Source organism: Epinephelus lanceolatus, chromosome 5 (genome assembly GCF_041903045.1).
Source record: "Epinephelus lanceolatus isolate andai-2023 chromosome 5, ASM4190304v1, whole genome shotgun sequence".
Classification (NCBI taxonomy): Eukaryota; Metazoa; Chordata; class Actinopteri; order Perciformes; family Serranidae; genus Epinephelus; species Epinephelus lanceolatus.
The window spans coordinates 15,206,616-15,228,777 of record NC_135738.1 but is presented as its reverse complement, the minus strand read 5'-3'; the positions used below and the strand labels follow the sequence as shown (position 1 = coordinate 15,228,777).

Genomic DNA, 22,162 nt, shown 5'->3' with positions numbered 1-22,162 from the left:
TAATCACTTTAGGCCTTTGACAATGAAAAATGAAAATCTGAATGTTAAAAAATATAGATAACATCAAAGCCACAGGGAGCCACTGGAGAGGGTCCTCAGAGCTGCATGTAGCTCCAGAGCAGAAGCTTGCCTACCCCTGATTCAGGGAGATGTATTGGCAGAAATGGAATATGTTGTCATGTATGTTTTCTTTAGTGTATAATCACCTGAAAATAAGAATCATTGTGGATTTGTTCTGTCAGAATGAGCCATTTATATCTGCATAGGGAGCTGCTCTTCCTCCATGGAGTACGCCATGTTTCTACAGAAGCCCAAAACACACCAACCAAACACTGGCTCTTAATAAGCCCATTCATGTTTTCATTCCAGCCAGCATATTTAGCAGCCCCTCTATGATGAGCAGTGTTAAAAAGTGGTTTAAATCACTGGGTCTGTTTCTTCTGGAGAGGAAGAGATCTGTGGATGCGTCAGCACCCAGTAAAAACCTCCTGATTTATTTGCATAGAAGTCCTGTCTTGTTTTACCAGTATGCCTGCATAATAGATGTGATAAATCAAGCTGTTACTAACTCATATCTGAGAAATTTGTAGCCCAATTTGGTCAACTAACAATATCTAAATCACTTAAAAGCATTCAGCATTTCAGCATTTATTGTAAACTAAAAGACAGCTCATCCATCAGCAGCAAAACAGAACAATAAAAATAATAGTAGCACACAAAGGTATAGAATAACCCCATTGTTTAACAACCCATGGTAGAAGTGTTCAGCCTAGTAGTGAAAACGAGGCTATTCAAATGCAAAGTGGGTGATTTATCTTCTCATTAGTGCTGCATAGTATGGCCAAGACCACAGGCCATCTACAGTGAATACAGTCATGAGTCACTTTACAGGTTCAATTCTTATACAGAGCCATTTTCTATATTATGGAATGAATAATTTGTAAATGCAAAGCAGAAAATTTCCCTCACTGTCCCACCAGTTTATACCTGTAAAGTGACCTTGAGTGATTTGAAAGGTGCCTATAAATAAAATGTATTACTATTATTATTAAAGTGTATCGAGGCAAAAGGGAGTTTAATTCACATTTAAATGAATGCATGCATTTTGTAATTTTCTTATACTGCATTATATATTATCTCTGAACCTTTTCAATACCTGCAATGAAAAGGGGGCATGGTACTATTATAATGAGCCACTGCTCTGCTTCTCCATTAGTGTGCCCCCTTGTGGAGAAATGAGTGATAACAGTCTCATCACTCCTACCATCTGCTGTACAAAGTATGTCAGAGTTGCCACAGGTCTATAGAGGGCTGAGCAGTAAGGTCAGCGAAAGTGTTACTGTTAAGCATGACACATACAATGGTATTATTTTGCAGAAAAAAAAAAACATTTATTGTCATCTTTACACATACAAAGATGTCATAAATACACCAATATTCTTATAGAAAATATATTCTACAATCAATTTACATTAATTAATACTATGTACAGGTTTGAGTGCATTCTATTACTGTGTGCTGTCAGAGCAGGGATGAGATGTTGAGCTGCTGAGGGAGGCAAAGGATGATGATGTCCAGCTCTGCTCTTATATCCATTTAGCTTACACTCTCCATCTCAAAACTGCTGCTTGATTTTGTCTTAAATCAACTGTGTTTCAGGTGTGGAATCGTATTTGTTCTTGTGCGAGTCTACACTTCAAACACAGATTCAGAGCTCCAGTTTTTACATGTAAGCATCAGTTCACTCAACATCTATGGTGCTTCCACTTGCGAGTGGCCACTGCGATGTTAGCATCTCTTTTGTGCCAAGGGAAGAGTTGGCTGATAGCGAGGGTGCCATCAGGCTGCACAGAACCAGTCAGCACGTACAGCTGTGAGCGTCCAGGGCGCACGAGGGCGTTAGCGCATCGCAGGTTGATGAGGAGCCACTGCTGGAGTAGGTGCTGTGTGTCGTAAGGCAGGAGAGGTCCCTGGCGAATAAACTCAACACGGCCCTCAACCTCAAATTCTGGCTCTGTCACGGGTAGGCGATGGCGATGAAGTTTGGCAGTCACAGCTGTGGAGAGGAGGAAAACAAATTAATCATCCGCCTGGAAAATTACACACAATTGTGAAAAAAAACATGCACAAACAGAATCCACACCACCAAACCACAGCACAGTGAAATAATTCAGAAACTTACCAAAGTCATTCTGGCAAAAAGCATCCAAGACTGTTTTCATTGCCGGAGCCTCCTCCACAGACGGGCAGTTTTGGCAGGCAGGTTTGGGTAAGTCTGCGATAACAAATTAAACATAATTTAACAAAACTGCAGGGCAGAGTAATTACAGAAAATCTAACAGAGAAAGCACTTGGTAGTCCTCTCTGGCAATGAAGTGACAAGGCAGTAAAGTAAAACAGAGTTCTAGTAATTAGTCTGTGATCCATGCATACCTTTGGCAAAGTGGCTAAACTTTGCAAGAGGAGAGAGGCACATGTCTTCCTCGGCAGGAAAGCGGTCACAATCAAGTGCCTCGGGCCATGGGTGACCCTGGCAGGCGAGCACCGGGGCACAGCTGTCCCTCACTGCCACACACAGACTCCGGCATGGCTGGATAAAACTGAAGGAAAGAAAGACAGACTGTTACACAGTGTACTCAAAATTTCTGTAATAATAAAAGCAAAGTTTGTTCACAGAAAATAAAGAGAGTTAAAAGAACACATAATGTAGAATCTCCTTACGTGTCGAGACAGACAGGAGCAATGAGGGAGCAGAGGAAGGCCTGGGCTTGAGGGTGGCAGCCTGTCTGCAGCAGGGGTCTCCAATCCTCCGAACGAGGCACCACCTCGCCTTCCAGGTTGCTGTGACCCAAGAAGTTAGGCAGCCTCATCTCAGAGTATCCAACATCTTTGCAGACTTTCATTTGGTTGGGGATGGTGACGCAACGAGTCGACTGACCCATGTCAAACGCAATCGAGGGACATGCCATAGCCAGGAGAACCACACTGAAGAACACAGCCATGCTGACGAGTTCGCAAAATCCACAGAGTCCTCAAGGTAGACAGATGAGCCTTGTTGTCAGAAGTGTCTTCTGTCCTTGAATGACTGTGTAGCTCCCTCCCTGCTTTATATACAGCAAGGTCAGCCAGCCCCATCAGTCTGTAAGTCTGTTATCAACTACCTATCAAAGACGCAGAGACGATGTGTTTGGAGACAACGGCTTGTTTTGTGATGACTGCAGACAGTGGGGGGGTAATAAGCAGATGGAGGGCGTGTGTGAGGAGTGGGTAGGGAGGGGGGACAATGGGCAATCACAACAGAGCTTTCACTGAGTGAAGTACAGTCACAGAATCTGCTTCATTTGCTTTTGTAAGTCCAGGAGGACTTATAATGTGAACACCTCATGGAAAAGAAACTGAAAACTCTAACCCGTGGTGTTCAAAGTATCTACAATATGTGTCTAACTTAAGTGCTGCTACTTGGCACACAATCTTTGCAGTTTTTCAAAGTGACTCAGTTACCTCATAAGTGAATGATATTTTCTCCACTCCCTATATTATGTGTGCTTTGAGCACAATAAGTGAAATATTCTTTTTTCACATTGGCTGATATTCAAAAACAACCAAATCCCACGAAGAGGCTTTGCTGAGGGTCACAAAATGCATCTGAGGTTTTTGTAGACAGACAGGCAGTCTCTTTCATATTGCTAGTCTCTTTCATGTGTCCCTGCTTTCTAATTGGAGGACTTTATCGGCAGAGCCTCCAGTTCTCATTAGCAAAGCAGCGTCTCTTTTGGCTCACCTGGCTTTGATCTGCCAATAACACAAACATATGCAAAATACTATTAGGCTACCTTTTAGGCTGATGTGTTTGATGCATCATCAGCCACTGTACTGCACATGGCACTCGACACAAAGATCTGTGTGATGACTTAATGCAGTAATGTACACATAAATGTCCTTTAGACGAGATTTCAATGACTTGGATGGTACTTATCACCACAAATAGCCAGTCTGCTGTGACGCAGACGCATACACACTCAGTCATGACATGCCAACATCCCATGCAAGACACCAGAGATCTCGTCCTGAGATGCAGACCAGAGGCACAGACTTAAGTGCTAGTTTGTCTCGCTCTCTCTTTAACAATAGAACTACATTACAGCATCATCGGATTTGTTTGGATGTCGTCTGTCTCCAGATTTAGATGTGTATCTGGGGCCAATGCCTCTGGGCCTTTTGAGGCCTATCCCTCATGAATCAGAGGTCTCTATCCCACCCAGCCTGCCATGCTTATTGTGGATTCAGACATGCCAAAGTAAACCCCATTCAAGTTGGCCCTGCTCTCATTTCTGCGCCTGTATACCGGCTCTGTCTGCAGCAGGGTCTGTGCTCTCGCAGCCAGCCAGAGCCCTCCATCGGCCCCAGTGAAGCCAACTTTTACAGCCTGATCTGATGAGTGGAGGCTGGTTCCAGTTCGGGTAGACGAGTGCAGCCTGTAAGTGGGGGACTAACTGGGCAATTAGAGTCACAGACCAATTTAGGAGAACAATAGGCCCACACATTTAACAAGCTCCCCCTGCCAGGAGCCCAGCAGGGGTCTGTTGTTGAGCCTAATGGCTGCCCTGTAGACACTGTGTCTGTCTTGGTAATGTGTTGCCTGCCCCTGCCGCAGTTAATGAGAAGGTGATAGGAGTATGAGATGAATGGTCAGGCACCTGTCTGTCAAACATGCCTCACCCCTACGACAGACAGAACTGCTGCATCTTACTTAACACGGAATCAAACATTGTTTTTGCAGGTTCAAAGTCAACATATACATTGGATTTATGCGTTGGCCTTTTTGCTACTGAATGTCATCCCACTCCAATTCATATAGCTATAAAACTGTATATTTTGGGCTAAAAATCTGGCCAAATCTATATTGAAATCACAACACTGCATTGCCATTTTTCACTATACATACAAGACACTAATTTTCACAGACTTTGTACTTACAGGGCTGCTACCACTAAAGGCAAGTCAGACTTTTTAATGGTCCCACAGTTTAATACATTTAGCGTCATACTTGCGTTTGGCCGTGTTGTCGAGCTAGGTTGCTGTCTCTGCCAAGTAGCTGTCTGTTAGTCACTCACTTTACAGTAGAAAACAGCACTTCAAAATAAAAGCTATGTGCTGGAAATTTACTGTACTTAAAAAAAGTGTTTTTTACAAATCTGACACAATTGTGAGTCACTTGTGGTCCATTCAGAGTGGGCCCGCCTGTGACCCACTTGTTGGGAACCACTGAATTAAGGCCTTACTCTTGTAATAATCAATTAATATAATGCTTTTTAAAACTATTTAATGATTGGCAGGAACCCTGTATGAAGTAATTCTTTGGATTCAGCGCTGCCAGAAGTTGCATCAGGACTTTAACTTAAAAGAAATCCACCCTAAAATTAATTAATTGCTATCATATAACATATTTCCATGTCGGTGTGTATCTTTGTCACAGCTGACTGGAGCAACACAGGCATGGAGGACCCAAATGCAGAACAGCAGGCAGGTGGATGCAAAAAAAAAAAAAGATACTTATCGTGAAGCTAGCAGGCTTACAGGTAGATGAGGTGAACATTAGATAGACAGGCAAACAGGCAGGAACAATCAGCAGGAAAATAACCAAGAACTTAGGGAAACCACAAGGGCACATAAGCAGATGGTGTCAGTTGTTCAGAAACAATCTGATCGGATTTCAGCTATCGGATGGGATCAAATCCTGAAAATGGGTTGTTCAAAAGAAGAAGAAGGGAAAAAAAAGGATTCTGAAATTGAGTTAGATCACATAATCCAGTCTCGGGTTTGAGCTGGATCAAAGAACAAAGGAACTGGGCAGGTATAGGTAGAAGACAGTAGGAAAGTGGGAACAGGTCAGGGCAGGGCAAACAATAAGGCCGGTAAACACTGAACCAAAACACGTCTATGCTTCTCTCTGCAACTACAAAGTCAATGTATTCACTACATTCAGGGATCTTTTCTGCTGGTGCACATCATCCTTTCCAAATTCAGTCATCTTTAGCAAAGATAGCTGCTAAATGTGTCATATTTACAACAACAAAAATGTCTGTTTTTGCACGGTGTAAACAAGACAATCATTCACCATCACGGCTCAGTTTTGAGAAACTTTCCATTTAAGGTGAAAATAGAGAGGCAAGATGTGGTGCTTTCATTTAGAGAGAAATCTTGTGGCGGCTCCATACATAGTAAATTATAAAACAATGTCATCTTAAAAAGCACACGATGAGACAGGTAGTAATTTTACATTAAAATAAAGCCTTGAAAGGGCTATATTAAAAGGTTCTAAAAGCGCAGTGAGTCCCCACAGTAGTGACATTTGACCAACTTCAAACATGTCCCTTGAAGATCTTGTCAACTCTACTCTTACTGCTCCAATACCCAGCTAAAAAAGGATGTCTGTAGAGATGCAAGTTATTGCCAAAAACACTTGAAAAGAATAACATAAATTCTGTTTGGAGTATTTTCCCTCTACAGTACAGTCTCCTCTGGCAGAGCAGGACAGCAGAACAAACACCTGAGACACACATCAAAGACAGAGGTGTGTTTCAGAAGGAAAGGAGGGGGGACAAGGTGTCTGAGCTGGCCTGCCTTACAACACAGTGAATTCAGATAAAAGCTCTCCTTGCACATAAGAGACTCATTAACTTAAGAGGTGGAACCCCCGTTTGCCTCTTTTCTCTTCCTCCTATAACCCGCCCCCTCCCCTCTCTCCATCCTGCTGGGCTCCAGGAGGACTGACAGTCCCTGTGCAGACTGTCAGTAGCACTCAATTGTCACATCCAGTCTCCGGGCCTTGTGGGCAGACGCTGCCACGCCGAGGCGAGCAGACAACTTGCCCCCGGAAACTAGAGACATCTGTGGATCGACTCAATATGCTAACCCAGGGTAACACACTGAACATAAGAAGTCTGACATTCATCATGGACAAATAGTATCTGTGTAGTGTCTGTATAAGCAAAATGTGGATATAGTCTGTGTAGCTTTAATATTTTAAGCTTATTTCTGGCGTGTTTTTATCTTGTTTCAATTTCTCCCAATCACATTTTCCTTTGCTTTTGTCTCTTGAGCTGCTGTATCAAGTGAATCCCCCTGGTATGGGTTCAATAAAAGTCTCTTATCTACATAAAATGTTGACTTGTGTGACTAATATTGAACTCTCAAGAGAGCTCATTCTGGGAAACTGCTGCCGCTCTTCAAAACCAGGCCACTGCCATTCAAATCATTTCAGTAGCATTATTGTGCAGCCTTGGCAGATGAACAATGCAGAGCTGCTATGACGCAATTCACAATAATATACCCATAATCTGCGACAGTTTAATTGAAAAAAAAATCTTACGCACAGTCAAGCACATCAACTTAATAATCACAGGACACAGAAATAATTGTGCCGTGTACATGAGCGTCATCTTTATTCCTACCCCCCCCCCCCCCCGAATGGAACTGCGTTTGGCTTTCACTGAAACAAGAAATTTCTCTTTTCAAACCAGTTCAGTCAGCACTGATTAAGACAGCTTTCAGATCACTTTGCAAACAGTCAAAAGAGAGGCAACAAAATGTGACGGGAAAATAAACTTAGAACACGATAAGACAGTCAGGCTGACGGAGCTGGGGTGCACCATCCATGATTACATCGTCCTCTCATGCAGTCCTTTGCTCCTCTGCAACTCTGTGGGTGAAAATATAGACGTGGGTTCATCACTACTTGGGTCACATAAAGTATGCTAAATAAATGCTTGTCTTGGAAATGTTTACAACCTAAAGCAGATTTAACTTCACCGAAACAAAAATATATTTACAGTCGGTATATCTAGTTGTTAATGGAATTAAAAACACCAAAAGTACAGAACCTGGCTGGAACCTGGTTCCTACAAAACACTGGTTTGTCAGCAATTCATGCTTTCAATTGACCCTTGCCGAGTCCCGCCCCCAGACACAGACTGGCCAATCATAACGTAGCATCGGGTTGGCTCAGACCAGGGTCCGACAACATCACAGCTGTGCTCCATTGACTCTAATTTCCTTCATCTTCAGGCTGGTTTTGTGGATTTGGAGCTAAATGTTGTGCCTGGGGCACGTTGTGTATTAATGATACTCGTTACCTGGAGAGGTTGGAAAAAGATATACGTTTCTTCCCTGTTCCAAAACCAAAATCAGACCCTGAAAAGTGTAGGGTTAGCTAGCTAGCTACTGAAGATATAGCCAACTGAATGTATACACATGCTGCTTTTGCTTTTTAATGATTATAACAGTGAAACAAAGACCGACCCTGCTGTACAGGAACCAGTGAAGGGAAGCAGGGAAACTTTGCTGATATTAAACCAGCTATGTGTTATCACAGTGTGCGTAGATGAGCACTGTATGCCCATCCGGAAGCAGAGGTCCGGGTTTTGGCAGCGGTACGAGGGTGAAGCCAAACACCGTTCATCTGCACACACGGTGATGCCACACAGCTGGTTCAGTATCAGCAAAGTTTCCCTTTATATTCATTGTCTTGTGTGGCAATCAGCAGTGATGTGGTGGTTCACTTTTACACTGTGATCTGTAGCCTATAGTTCGGCTTTAGCTTCTAACTATCTATGCCTTTTAAACCTGTTGTTGCTGCTGAGTCAGTTTGACATCCTGGATATATCCTTCAAACACAGACTGCAGACCCCTCTGTCTGCTTCTCTCTGGAATCACTCTTTCATTTTTCTAAAAATATGATAATATTTCTTCAGGGAGTGCAGTTAGTTACAGTGTGGGCTCCATGCTTACTGTGAGAGCTTGTCAGACCATTGCAAAGGGGCAGGGCTTAGCAAAAGGTCAATTAATATTAGGGTCAGGATCTAATCTGTATAGCATTATAATCATACATTCAGGGGCCACTTTATTAGGAACCCCCCTTCAATCCATTGCAATTCATCGGAACAGTTCTGCCATAAATGCTACAAATGTGAAGATTAATGTTCATTTTCTTTGTTGACATTGTCAGAAATGTGTAAATTCAATTATGTTTATCACTGAGGTCACAGTTAGAAGGTGGCATTATACTGGACTATATTATATTGATACACGTTTACCCTTTGTTGTCCTTCTAGATGTCCATACATGAGGAGGACAGAATATTAGAAACTCTGGATATAATGCAGTACAGTACTGTACAACATCAACTAATGCTAAAACATTATTTATTAACACCTGTGACAGTGTCAACATGACTGGACATTATAGTAGCAGACTTTAGTGGAACAGTTGTACTGGATTTCATTACTTTGTACATGTGGGGATACTAAAGCAGCCTCTGAGTGTAAATATCCATTATGGATAAAGACTTTATGATGGCTGATCAGTTTACATACATCTGAGAGTCCCTTAGGGAGGGAGGGGGGTCACAGCCCAGATAGGCCCCGTTGATGAAACAGTACTCCAGTAGAGCCCTGAAGCATGCATCCTGCAAAGACATTAGGACATTTAAAAGGCTGGATTTATAACATGCATATATCAATAAAAATATATATTCTCTAAAATGCAGGATCAAATGAAGTGTTTGTCACTCACCCTGATGAGAAGGTGGGGGTTTCCAACGATTAACAGCAGGGCTTTAGGACGAGTGATGGCCACGTTGAAGCGTTTGGGGTTGGACAGAAAGCCGAGCGAACTCTGCAAATCATTGCTCTGTATTGATTCGTTAGAGCGCACCTATATTATAAGAGAATGAAATGACCTGAGTAGTTGCTAAAATAGGGAATAAACTATGATTGATGTTTGTGCTCCACACTTTTTTTTTTTTAATCTGAAATGGATGGCGTCATTTGCATTTTCAATAAAAGAAAAACCCGACCCCAACATGTTTTCTGAATGTTTTCAGCATGCCGCAGAGTGTGCTGCTCCACACCAAAGTCGACCAAGAAGAAAACACACAATAAAGGAATTCAGTCATCTCACCAGCCACCAACTTCCTGGAAGATTAGTTTCCATCTTGCATATAAGCAAACACTACCAATATGATAAAAAAGGCATAGTTTTGGTTTTAGTTAGCCAAAGGTGATGAGTGATTTCTCAGGAATACTGAAAACATACAAAAATTATTGGATGAAATTGTACTGTATGTGAAGCAACAAGCTCACGCATCATTTGGCTGCACAAGCAACAGAGATAGGTGCTGCCTTGTTCCCCTCTACCGCCACAGTCACTACACCCCAACCCCACTTAACATCTTTCTTGAGAGTTTAAAACAGGGAAAAGGGGAACACTGACAAATCAACAAATTCCAACACTCAGGACGGACAGCTTAAGTCATTTCATTTCCCAAACTCAGCAAACTCATTTTTAATAGAGTGACAAGCTGTGATTTAGGCAAAAGCAAAAGATGGATTTTTATCTGACCACAACAACTAAGATATCTGTATATGATATTAGTACAAAACCTTTCCTCTGCACTAAATTTATCAGGATCTCAGAAACTGCAACACCTACATTGGCCAAATTTGGCAGAGGTAGGTTCAATATCCCCTCCCCAGAAAAAAAATACATGAACTGACCACATGGTGGTGCTATAACAATTTAAAAATGTACCACCATTGTCTCTCTTTTAAAGATTTTTTTTGGCCGTTTTCTGTTCTTTCTTTATCGACAGGACAGCTGATGACTGGCAGGAAAGGTGGGAGAAAGAGTGGGGATGACAAGCAGAAAAGGGCAATGGGTCAGAATGGAACCCAGGCCGCTGCAAAGGACTACATTGGGGTGCACAATACCAGCTAGAGGTCGCCCCGATATACCACCATTCCTGAAGTCTGTACTAAACACAATTGGTTTTCACAGCATTCAGAACACAATCTCCTCCACATCTGAGACGTCTGGATTTAGCCAAAAAATGTATTTAAATGTAAGTTTGATACTTGTAATCACAAAAAGTGATGCACTGCTGTACAGAATCTGCACTTAAATAAAGTAGATGCCACTCAAAGTCAAACAATGGATCTCTCATTTCGAAGAAAGCACATTCTAATGTTTGTAACTTGTATTAACCAAACTCTGTTGTTGCCTACCGTAGACATGATGATGACGAGAAACTCTTGTCCTTGGAACTCCTCCACAGTGCCCACTTTGATGTCAGACAGGCCCACCTTACCCAGCAGTACTCGTATCTTCTCACACTGGAGAGTAATAAAAAAACAAGGACACTACTGAGTTACAATGTTCAAGGGCATTTAAAAAATCTGAAGCCATTATAGCTTCCTTGGAGTTGAATGTGAAATGACACTGAAATAGCTTTTTTCTAACTCTACTAAGATGGAAAAATAAAGGATATCTTACTAATGCAACTAAGTGTGTTAAAGCTTTGATAGGAGACTTGACCTAACACACAGTACAGTACAGTCTTACCTGTTTCTTGTAGGGGGCAATGATGCCAATGTCACAGACGTCCACAGGGTTGTAGAGCTTCTTGGCCAGCTGGCAGGAGTAGAGCATGATCTGTACAGCCTCCATGGGGTTGAACCATGATGGGTTGTTACCTTCCCTCATTTCTGTGCCCTAGGGCAGAGCAAAATCACTGGAATAAATGTGGCAGCCAAATATCCAAGTAACTTAAGTGATTTAATAAGTCTAAGGATTAGGGCCCTATTTAAACTATGTATAGTGCATGGTGCTATAAAGTACATGGCATACATGCATTTAGGCTCATCTACTCTACTTTTGCTAGTTAAACGGTGCATAATCTGGGTGCAAAGTAAGGCACAAACAGCAAAGAGGCTGTATTTAGTTCCTTAATTAATCATAGGTGTGTTTAGGGTGTAACATGACTTGTCATCTCTCATTCGCTTACACAGTCTGGTGTGCCTACATCACTATTACATGGCGGATTCATCAAATTGGAGTAGCAAGCAGTTTTCTGCTGAGATTCTGTCTTAAGAGCAGTAATGTGACTGCAGTGAATACCATGGGACATTTAAGCAGCAAAACTAAAAAACAACTTAGTGCAGTTATAAACTTGACAGAGGAAAAAGAGCTAAACTTTTAGCTTCTGAAATAATCAATGAAGTTACGCTGCATAACTCCTCTTACTAGGAAGTCTTCTGTAAGATAGGGCCCTACCTGATAAACTGGTGACTCAGTGTGGATGCAAATATTTATAATTCATTGTAAGTGTAAAGACCACTCACCCTGACTCCATGGAAGAGGAGCGGGAAGCCTTTTTTGGGCAGGGATGTCCACTGGCAGAGAGACTCTACTACAGCCCTCTGAGCTTTAAAGCACAGCTCATTCTTGTAGAAGAGCTTGGAAGGCAGCATGATCAAGGCCTCGTGGGAACGGTAGTTGTAGATCAGCTTTGTCACCTGTGGTAGTAAGAGAGCAGCTTGATCAGCCACAATTATGCAAACAGTACATGCAAGTATTCTCCGAAACATTCCTCTACGCACTTCTACTGTGCTAACCTTGTTACACTGGAAACTAACTGTTATCAACAATGGCACTAAAATATATTAAGAAAGGTAAAAATGCTATACATGCATGTGAAACATTTTTATTATCTTGATATATGTCACTGTAATAACTTGATTCCAATAACACCTTAAATAAGCTTTAAAAAACAAACCAAAAAAATAGATTTTGGACACAGTGCACCAACCAGCTTGGGGTTGTATCCCCACTCGTGTCTGGAGTACAGTGGGTTGGCCATCAGCCTCTCCAACAGAGACACCCCCAGGCCAAAGGCAGCTGCCAGCTTGGACTTCACTATTGGACCCAACTGGCAGGGGTCTCCAGCCAACACTATCTAAGCAGGTGAGGGGGAAAAAAGTCATTATTAAATCTGTAAAGCTCAGGCAGGTTTTCGATAATGAATTTTGTGTTGTTTTGTTTAGGGGTGACTCCATACAGTCAGTGATTTGATCTAAGGAGCCTGATTGGAAAGGGGCAAAGAAATAACTGTTTGTGGCTTGCAACCCTCTCTTCATCTAAAAAAAAAGTCAAAGTGTGAGAACACAAATGTACAATCTGACTGTTATGGCTCACTAGAGAAAAGACTTAATAATTTTAAAAAGTACAACCGTGGCTCTACTTGATCCACACCGGAAACATGGCTGGTGTAAATTACATCCGATATCTAATGATGACATGCCTGCACACAAGACAGAGGCACTGGAGAGAGCCTTTAAGGTGTGACTGTAGTCAGTGCATGTGTGTTCCTGCTGACCTGTCCATCTCTCTCTGATACAAAACTCATGGGGATCAGGGACTCTGGTTCAGTGGCCTGGCCGGCTTCATCCAGAAACACATGGGTAAAATGTCCCACTCTGAGGAAAAACAAATCCACAGTTAATGAACTGAGACAGCAGGAGATAGAGGTGAAGAAAAAAGCTGCTCATTTAAACTGTGCACAACTTCCCCTACTACAGCGTGGGCCTTACTGTAGTCCGATATTATGGAACATGCCGGCGCTGGAACAGGTGCTGACCACGATCCTGTGAAAGGAGGCATGACGGATGTCCTCTCCTGCCTTCGAGTACAGTCTAAGCACTTCTGGGACAGACTAAGATAAAAATAGTAACATCAACATGGCACATGAATTTCAGATGATAAAGCAATGTGCGAAAGGTAAATGCAGACAAGGCACAGTATCACAACCTCATCTATTATTTAAAAAGTATTACTGGCAACTGTACCACCCAACACGGTGCCGAATGGCAGTGGCATCTGGACCGACCTTACTGCACACAGGAGCATGCATATTTTCCCTTTGATCATACACACTGTAAATTATTAATCACTGTAAATGCTGCCAAAGAAACTGCAGTGAATCTCTTTTCCTTGATGCAGTTAAGTACCTCTTCCTGCCGAGAGGATGCATTGACACGGGCCAAACTTGCAGCATGCAGGAAACCACTATTATGGAGGCGGATGCAGATGAGGTCAGCAGCGCTGTTGGAAGGGGTACATACGAGTATCCGACTACTGGGCACAAAGTGGTAAACCTGAGGGTGGAAAGATTTTATGAAGTCACACAAGCAGGGGACCAGAATTTGAATTCACATGACAGGCGAATAAGTTGTTGTGAAGTTTTCTTTACGAATTCAGTGTCCTATAACTGTGGCCACAAACAGAGTTTTAAAATTAAACTCTGAGAATTTGTATGTACCTGTAGTATGGCCTCTATGAGGGTGATGGTCTTTCCAGTGCCTGGAGGTCCAAACAGAACGTAAGGAATGGGCCGACACTCCCCTGCCAAGATCCTCTTCACTGCCTCTCTCTGAGGGGGGTTCAAGTCCGGGTTAAAAAAGTGCCCTTGGCTGGGGATGGGTTTGGATGGCACTCTACCATCTAGAAGCAATTACACATTTGTCATTGGTGCTCTCAGTATTATCTGATATGTGCAGACAAAGCTTGTAATAAATCAAACATTTTGTATGCGTACCTTTCGTCTGTGTGGCCTTTGACTTCATGTCGATGGAAATGCTTGACGCCTGTCCATTTTCCATGGCTGGAGCCTGTTATTCGGATACAATTACACTTAATTAGAATAGAATAGAACAGAATAAATCTTTATTGTCCACCAGGGTGGAAAATTGTCTTCGGCTCACCAACATAGAGGACGTAGCATAACATAACACATAACAGAGCTAAAATATGAACAAAGCCAAAACACAAGATAAAAATTCATATAGATACATTTTTAAAAGATGAATAAATAAGATGAAATACAGTGCTATAAAAGTACGGTAGAGCAGTTCATGTCATTATCTGTTGTTTAGTCACTTAGTAGAGTTTAGCCAGAGGAACTCTGTTGCGCCTCCCAGACTTCAAGAGCTCAAACTGGCTGAAGAGAGGATGGGAGCTATCTGCCAGGATTCTCCTCACTTTCCTCCTTGTCCTCCCAGTGTAGAGATGGGTCAGAGGCTTTTGGGGTTAATTAAAATTAGACTCACTGACATTAATGCCTTTTATTTTTATTTCTTTTACCTCATTGTCCTCCACTGTTTTGTCTCGGTCTGGCTCGTCTATCCACTCTCCTGTCCACTGAGGGGTCTGAACAGTCACTTTGGAGGGGAAGAGAACTGCACGACAATGTGAAAGTGACAGCAATTTAAATCTTAATGGACTTCTGTCAAAACTAACCACCATGAAAGCTTGTGTTAAGCTCTCCAGTATTAAAAAAAACAGAGGTGTAAACAAAGACTTATTAACCTTGTCAGTTTTAAATTGGGATTTTGGCTATTAAACTCCGTAGCTATCAAGGCATGTAATTTTAGGTTGTCAAAAAAATTCTGAGAACCTGAGCAGGAAGTCAGAGAAGCTGGAAGAGTAAAATGTGGTATTAATTCATCCCTGGAGGCAATCACATTCTCTCATTCTCACTAGGGACAACAAAAAACCGAGGTGACACACAAACAGCATCCTCTAGAGGCATGTTTGTGGCAGTGGCAGTGTGTGCTCTGGATGATTTTTCAATATAGTGTATAGTTTTACATAGGACTATATAGTGAGCTCATCTCCATCATGAAAAACCTTTCAACCACTACTTGGGTCATTGTCTCTGCACTTTTAAATAAGTTGTTGCTGTCAAACGATTAAAACATGCCATATCATGTATGAAAATGACATTCTGTCCTCCTTATCATGTCTAAAATGACAGGAAGCACACTGTGTAAAGACTTAAAGCAATACGAATAAAACCTTAACTTACTCTCCCCAAACTGTTTCGTCTGATCAAGTGCATTGTGACAGCGCCTCATGGTCAATCTGGAAATGCAAGCAGTCAAAATGCTTGTATTACAAGTCTGACACATTATTTGTGGGAAAAACATGAGTAAACTGCATTTATGAAATCAAAAACACAATCTCTTTTCTAACCTGTTGTAAGAGAACTCAACATCAAGAGGCTCTCCAAGGTAGCTGCGCTGAAACTCTGAGTTCACCCTTAAACTCACAGTCTCATCGTTGATCTGAGTCAAAGCAGAGCATTAGATTGGATCTAAATAACGTTTCTGTTTGATAACGTATAACTTAAAAGATGATTCAGAGTATCAAACATCTCCGTACCTCTGTGATATAACTAACGTACTCCATTACCACACTGTTACTTTGTGGTTTCTTCAACACTATTTTGTCACCTGCAGAGAAAAAAAACTTGTCAAAACCCCTCGTGTTGCACAAAAAACTTCCAACATGAACTTTTGCAATTCAACAATGCTGAAAAAAGACACCTAAGGCCTCCTCACCTATACTGAGACTGGGTCTGCCTTCGGCCGACCCAAGGACCTCTAGGTGCAGGTAGACCGCGCCTTTCCTGAGAAGGGCCCCGCTGATTGTGAATTCTCTCATTTCCCTCTCTGCATTCAGCTCTTCCAGCCACAGAAGGACTGAGAAACGCGAATGCATGTTGGATGGTGACAGCACCTGAGCAAACAGGCACATCAGCAGAAAGAAAATGTGATATTTCAGTTGATCCCTGGAGGCAAATTTTTTTTCTCTATTACTACAGGAAACAAGACACAAAACAGCAGCCACTTGAGCCAGTTTTCTGTCAATCTGTGTCCTCCAAATAATCTTTTACATCACACATCACCCTGCTCATGAAATATCCCAGATATTCACTGCTTTGTAAGGCTGCTGATTCAGAAAGCAGTGTATTTAAAGAGTAAATTAATATTGGCAGGTAGCCCTAATAATCCAATTCTTAACCTGCAACTTGTATTATCTTATTCTACATAATCAACTAAACTTTAGCACAGGCATGCTCACCTCTCCTAAGCAGGGTTGAACTGCCAGCACGTCGCTCTGTGTCTCCACACAGTCTCTGAGAGCCTGAGGCAACGGGTAGTTAGGTAGGAAGTTTGGCAGCCGCCGCTTGGTAAGTCTACAGGTGGGAAACTCATTCTCAAACAAGAGCTGACATCAGGAGTTAATTTTGTATAAAATATCATTCTTTGTTTTAGAGATAACAAAACAATATTACACACAGAAGTCAATCAAACTATGACATTAAAAATCTTTGTTAATGGCAGCAACGATGACACTACAAGGTTATACTGGTATTTCATATCAGGGTTAGATTTATGCATTATAGATTGGTAAGCAATTCAGTTCCCCAGGTGTTAATGGAACAGGTTGTTTTGATACCTTGTTTCTTTTGGAGCAGTGACAGTGATCACGTGAGCAGGCATTGTAGGCTCCAGCCGAGCATCTCTGGGACTGTAGGGCACCGAGGGCTGCAGCAGGTCCTCCTCTTTACTACCCACTGTGACATCCAGGCGCCTCCCGATGGTGAAAGAGGAGAAGTGCAGCAACAGCAGCTCCGCACAGCTTCCCAGACTCCTGAGCAATTTCCCACGTGGAATTTAGTTGTACAGACAGCATAGTAAACCGAGTTTCACACTTACACTTCCCACCTCATTGTAGCTTATTTTATATAGCAAGATTTTTATCTATCTAATTATTCTGATCTGCTTGTGTTATCACTAAAACCATTTTAAAAGAATAACTTACTTTGCTTGGCAGGCGACTACAACAGACAACCTCTCTCCTGGTGGAATATCCACTTCTCTTTCCTCTCTCCTTACAGCAGGGGGATGGATTGTCTCCTTCAGCACCTCACCATTTTCATTGTCTGTCTCTTTTGCATCACTGACTTGTTTTATTGAGGACTCAGAGCAGTTTTCAGACTCTGAGCAGTTTTCTTGCAAAGGCTGTCGTGTCCGTGTCAGTGGTGTGGGGCCTTTGACTGTAACCAGGTTGAACTGCTCCTCTGAGTCCCAGCCAGCAAAGTCACAGCACTTCAGCTTGTGGCTCTCTGAACTTTTGTTTCTGTGACGAGAAAAAGGATCAAGATTACACAATACATTGTGCTATGTGGGGAAATAGTGATTTGCTCTGTAACATGTCCTCATTTTCTCTCTGATTTGAAAGACTTGTACAAAAAGTGTCTAGAATTCCAATGAAGGCTGCAAAGATACACTAGAATTACCAAGTTGTGGCTATTAAAGTAGATGATGCTTCAAATATGGATGATGCTGCAAAGATACACTAGAATTACCAAGTTGTGGCTATTAAAGTACACGATGCTTCAAATATGGATGATGCTGCAAAGACGCTACAAATTCTAAACATACATCTTCAACCCAGCAGCACAGGAGATCCATGCAATCAGCACAATTTCAAGGTCGACACCAAAGATTAGTATTTCCACTTCAGTATCCAACCTTCTGCCCCTGACTTAAGATGTTGAATCATGGCCAGAAAAGGGTTTTTGCACAACATCATGATGTCACAGTGAAGTTGACCTTTGATATTTTGAATCTAAAATGTCATCACTTCATCATTATATCCTACTAGATATTTGTGTGAAACTTTGTCATAATTAGCTTATGAATTCTTGACTTGTGGCCAAAAACATGTGACCTGTGAACACCAAATTCTTATCAGTTCATCCTTGAGTCCAAGTGGATGCTTGTGACAAATTTGAAAATCCCCTCTGGGCTTTCATGTGACATTGCATTCACAAGAATGGAACATGTGGATAGACAACCCAAAAACATAATGCCTCCACAGCTCTTGAGACTGACGAGGTATAAAGAATGTTCTTAGACAATAACCAATGCTTATCTCAAGAACTATACCTATACTTTACAGGGGTTTGTAACTAGTGCTTTAATTTAGCTTCAGTCTGGATGTGAATATTTTTTCTTGGTTCTTTGGTCACTCACTGTATCCAGAGCACCAGCTCTTGTGTCTCCCCAAGCATCAGATCCCCAAACTGGCCATAGTCTGTTACATCCAGCCCGCCTTTGTTTTCCAAAATGCTCTGGAGTTCAGCCTCTGGGAAACATGTAGCTGAAGAATTCCCACTGCAATAATAATGACAAAAAAAGCCATCAACATTATGATCTGTATCACCCACACTAAAGTTTTAACAAATATGGAAAATATGATTACACTTCTGATTAAGAAATAGAGCTGAGATGATTATGATCATTTATTAAGCTAAAAAAAGTGAAAAAAAGTTTTATAAATATCATATATTTTGATCTCTATTGAATATATGTTTTTTATTGTGTGTGAGAGCAGCTGACCACTGTTAAATCAATAAAGTTACATCCATCCATCCATCTATCAGGTTCCAGCTTCGCCAGTTTTGGACCTTTACTCAGACTACATAATACATCTCCAGGCATCTTCTTCAGCTCTTCAGAGCTATGACTGGCTTTTTTGTTTTTTACTTTTTCTGTCATTTGAAAACCATCCTTAATTGCAGCCCTATAAAAGATTTAAGTCCAGTACCTCTGAAGGCAGGGTGCCATGCACAGGGCCCTCCAGCAGTAGAAGGACTGACTGCTTTCCACCATTACCAGGTTGACCAGGTGCCCTGGTAAAGGCTGATAGTGGGCAGGCAGCAGCAGAGAGTCCAGGCTGAAGAACACACTGTCGTCCACCACTCCAATTTTACCATACACACTAGTTACCTGCACCTGGAGATACAAGATCATTCAGAGGACAGCAGAGGAGTGAGAAAAAAATCATTAGATTCATAACTTAATGAGGTTTTAATGTTACTCAATTGGATTTGACAGGCTTTTAAGCATTAACACTTTCTCAGAATTAAGCACAATGCCTTTCACAAATGCAACTTAAGTACTAAAGAAAGGACGTCGTTGTAATGATTGGGTACAGCCAGAAATGTTCAACGATGCAATTACCTGATCTAGGCGGCAGTAGCGTAAAGGGGCCACAGAACAAGCCTGGGTGGTCCACTGGTTAGGATTGATAAAATATTTTGCTTGGACCCAGTCTCCTTTCATTGGCTCATAACCTGACAAAAAAAGAAGAGAAAATACACAAAGTGTGCCAACAGGCAGGAACATTAACATCAGTCTTTAGCCAAGTACTCATAAATTTTAGTATGGCTGTTAGTTTGTCTAATCTACTCTGTCTGAGAGCTAACCAAACATCAACTGTAAAAATATAGCTGTAAAATCTGTCTAAAATACTGAATAGTTCTGGGACTGAAAAACCACTGTGCAAGGCATCATGGGGTCAAGAGGCTCACAACTTTAGTGTGTGAAGTAGAGTGAGTATCGGTACCTTCCCATAGACTGCTGCGTGGGAAATATGTTGTCTGGTTTATGTAGCCGCCATCTCCATCAAATGATGTGACTGTTCCAATGAGCGGTCGCAGCTGCATAGTGTCATCTTCTAGGGAGTTTCTTCCTCCCTCCTCCCAGGCATCTGCGCTCTTCTCCACCTAAATGACAGGATTAAATGGTGTATGTCTGACAAATGTTCATCATTTTCCTTAAGTATTCACTGAAGTAGAAGAAACAATAAACAAGTATGAGTAAAATCAGGGGTGTCAATCTCACTGTAGCTCAGGGGGCCACATACAGCCCAATTTGATCTCAAGTGGGCCAGACCACTGAAACCACTGCATAAGAACCTAAAATATCAACCCCTTCAATTTTTTTTAAATTCTGAAAACGTTCATCTGTTTAACAAACAATGAAGAAAGAAAAATTATGTGCAAATCCAAAAGTATGTCTTAGTTTTTCCACTTTCAGTCAGTCTACTACTCACTGTCATTACATGTGACTTTCTTCATAATTTTCCACTAGGTGGAAGCTATTGAAGAAGCAGGTTAATTCATCCACTGCCTTACAATCTCAAGTTTTGTCAGTGCCTCACCAGCAGGGTTCCACTGATATTGTTTTAAGACAGAAGTCTGACACAGATTCTTTTGTACTAAAGCTGCTGGTTGACAATATTTTGTTATAATATTATGTTCAATATCATTAAATATGGCCACAGAAAGAGAGCTGTATTCTGGTCAGAGTGGAAAAGCCCCTAAAGCAGTATTTTACATGACATATCTGCTCACTGTTTAAATTGCTCCTGAAGCCTCTCAGCCTTCAAATGTGCATCAACATTAGGTGTGCAAAGTCATCTAGAGGGTCAGATTGGACCTCTTGGCAGGCTGGTTCTGGCTCCTGGGCCATATGTTTGACACCCCAGGGTTAGATTTAAACATAGGCCTCTGTCACTGCTCAGTCTAGCAACTCCCAGTACCATAACAAGACAGCTAAAGAGATGCATCAACATTTGGACTCTGGTTATTTGATAAATATGGGGCTTATATACAAAGTGTTGTATGTCCTGTTACACCAAACCCTAAAAAACAAACTTCACTGACACAAGGTGAATATAAACTGCATATTGTTTGCAAATTCATGCTGGAGCAAAACACAGGATTCTCACCCTCAAAGCTTTCCATCCCCCTTGGGCACCACCTCGTACTGCTATGCAGTTCACTACATCCCCTTCTTTCATTGGCATCCCGCCCAGCACCTCTCCACTGGTGAAGTAGATTGCATCGTCTATCATGCCATAATCGAGGCACAGCTGGGTTACCACACTGCCCCGCAGGTGGCGAATGTCCTCCATGTCTGACAAGCATAAGAAATTTGGACCAAAGAAGACATGACGTCAGTCCTGCTGGTGTGTTGCTACAGTCATGTGGAAATGTGTCAACTTTATCAAGATGACGTTACACTTAGTGTTGCATTTACCTGCTGTACCGGAGAAAATGCCTTCTCCATCCACCTCCACATTCCTCCACAATGGAGACACCAGCTTTGACAGCATACACTTCACAGCTGTTAGCATATCTGCAAAATGGTGGCTGAAGTTGCTGGCTATGGCTATCCACACTAGGATAACAGAATAAAGCAAGTTTTTCAACAAGCATTACGTTATTTAGATTAAGTTACTTGTTGTGTATCATTGCTAATGTTTCCCTCCTGGCTAACACGTCCACGATGCGAAAATAGCTAATTAAAAGATAAAGTCATCTCCAAATAATCAAGTTCCTCAACTTGCATAACATAACGCTAGTTCGTTAGCTCAAATCAACGTTAGCTGAATGCTAATGCTAGCTACAAGTTGCCTTACCTAAAGCGCGACAGGAGGTGTGAAGATGAAAGTAACGAAGAACATTATTTAAGAAACAAAGGGCAGGTTAGGTCATTTCTTGAGTTGCCGTTCTCAACACAAATGTAAGCCGAACTAAGGCTGTAGTTCACGTGTTGGGGAGGAGACCTCTTCACTGTTTCAACCAACCCGAACGCAAAGGGCTTCACAAGTACGCGTACGTGCGCGG

The 22,162-nt window shown here is 41.9% G+C and overlaps 2 protein-coding genes across 2 annotated transcripts; both read right to left on the bottom strand.

Annotated features, from left to right (window-relative positions):
* Positions 1-1,504: 1,504 nt before the first annotated feature.
* Positions 1,505-3,002, bottom strand: szl (sizzled). Its single transcript, XM_033634756.2, has 4 exons — positions 2,722-3,002; positions 2,434-2,600; positions 2,183-2,275; positions 1,505-2,056 (listed from the first exon to the last, which is right to left on the bottom strand). Exons 1-4 carry the CDS (start codon positions 3,000-3,002, stop codon positions 1,746-1,748), a joined length of 852 nt encoding a protein of 283 aa, XP_033490647.1. The 3' UTR covers positions 1,505-1,745.
* Positions 3,003-7,470: 4,468 nt separating this feature from the next.
* On the bottom strand, positions 7,471-22,162 carry mov10l1 (Mov10 like RNA helicase 1). The gene is made up of 27 exons (XM_033634755.2): positions 21,955-22,162; positions 21,573-21,713; positions 21,262-21,449; positions 20,095-20,254; positions 19,710-19,822; positions 19,294-19,481; positions 18,720-18,860; positions 17,503-17,820; positions 17,137-17,331; positions 16,759-16,873; positions 16,236-16,413; positions 16,057-16,127; positions 15,868-15,959; positions 15,701-15,756; positions 14,977-15,071; positions 14,432-14,504; positions 14,156-14,337; positions 13,845-13,991; positions 13,428-13,549; positions 13,214-13,313; positions 12,647-12,793; positions 12,180-12,353; positions 11,401-11,550; positions 11,064-11,171; positions 9,574-9,714; positions 9,375-9,466; positions 7,471-7,702 (listed from the first exon to the last, which is right to left on the bottom strand). Exons 2-27 carry the CDS (start codon positions 21,667-21,669, stop codon positions 7,675-7,677), a joined length of 3,471 nt encoding a protein of 1,156 aa, XP_033490646.2. The 5' UTR covers positions 21,670-21,713; positions 21,955-22,162; the 3' UTR covers positions 7,471-7,674.

Coding starts and splice junctions, on each gene's coding strand:
- szl (XM_033634756.2), bottom strand. CDS start 3,002: ATGGCTGTGTTCTTCAGTGTGGTTCTCCTGGCTATGGCATGTCCCTCG. Junction 2,601..2,721: donor GCTCCTGTCTGTCTCGACAC/GTAAGGAGATTC, acceptor TCTTTCCTTCAG/TTTTATCCAGCCATGCCGGA. Junction 2,276..2,433: donor GTTTAGCCACTTTGCCAAAG/GTATGCATGGAT, acceptor TTGTTATCGCAG/ACTTACCCAAACCTGCCTGC.
- mov10l1 (XM_033634755.2), bottom strand. CDS start 21,669: ATGCTAACAGCTGTGAAGTGTATGCTGTCAAAGCTGGTGTCTCCATTG. Junction 20,255..21,261: donor GGGGATGGAAAGCTTTGAGG/GTGAGAATCCTG, acceptor CCTGTCATTTAG/GTGGAGAAGAGCGCAGATGC. Junction 17,332..17,502: donor GTAGTCGCCTGCCAAGCAAA/GTAAGTTATTCT, acceptor GAAATTGCTCAG/GAGTCTGGGAAGCTGTGCGG.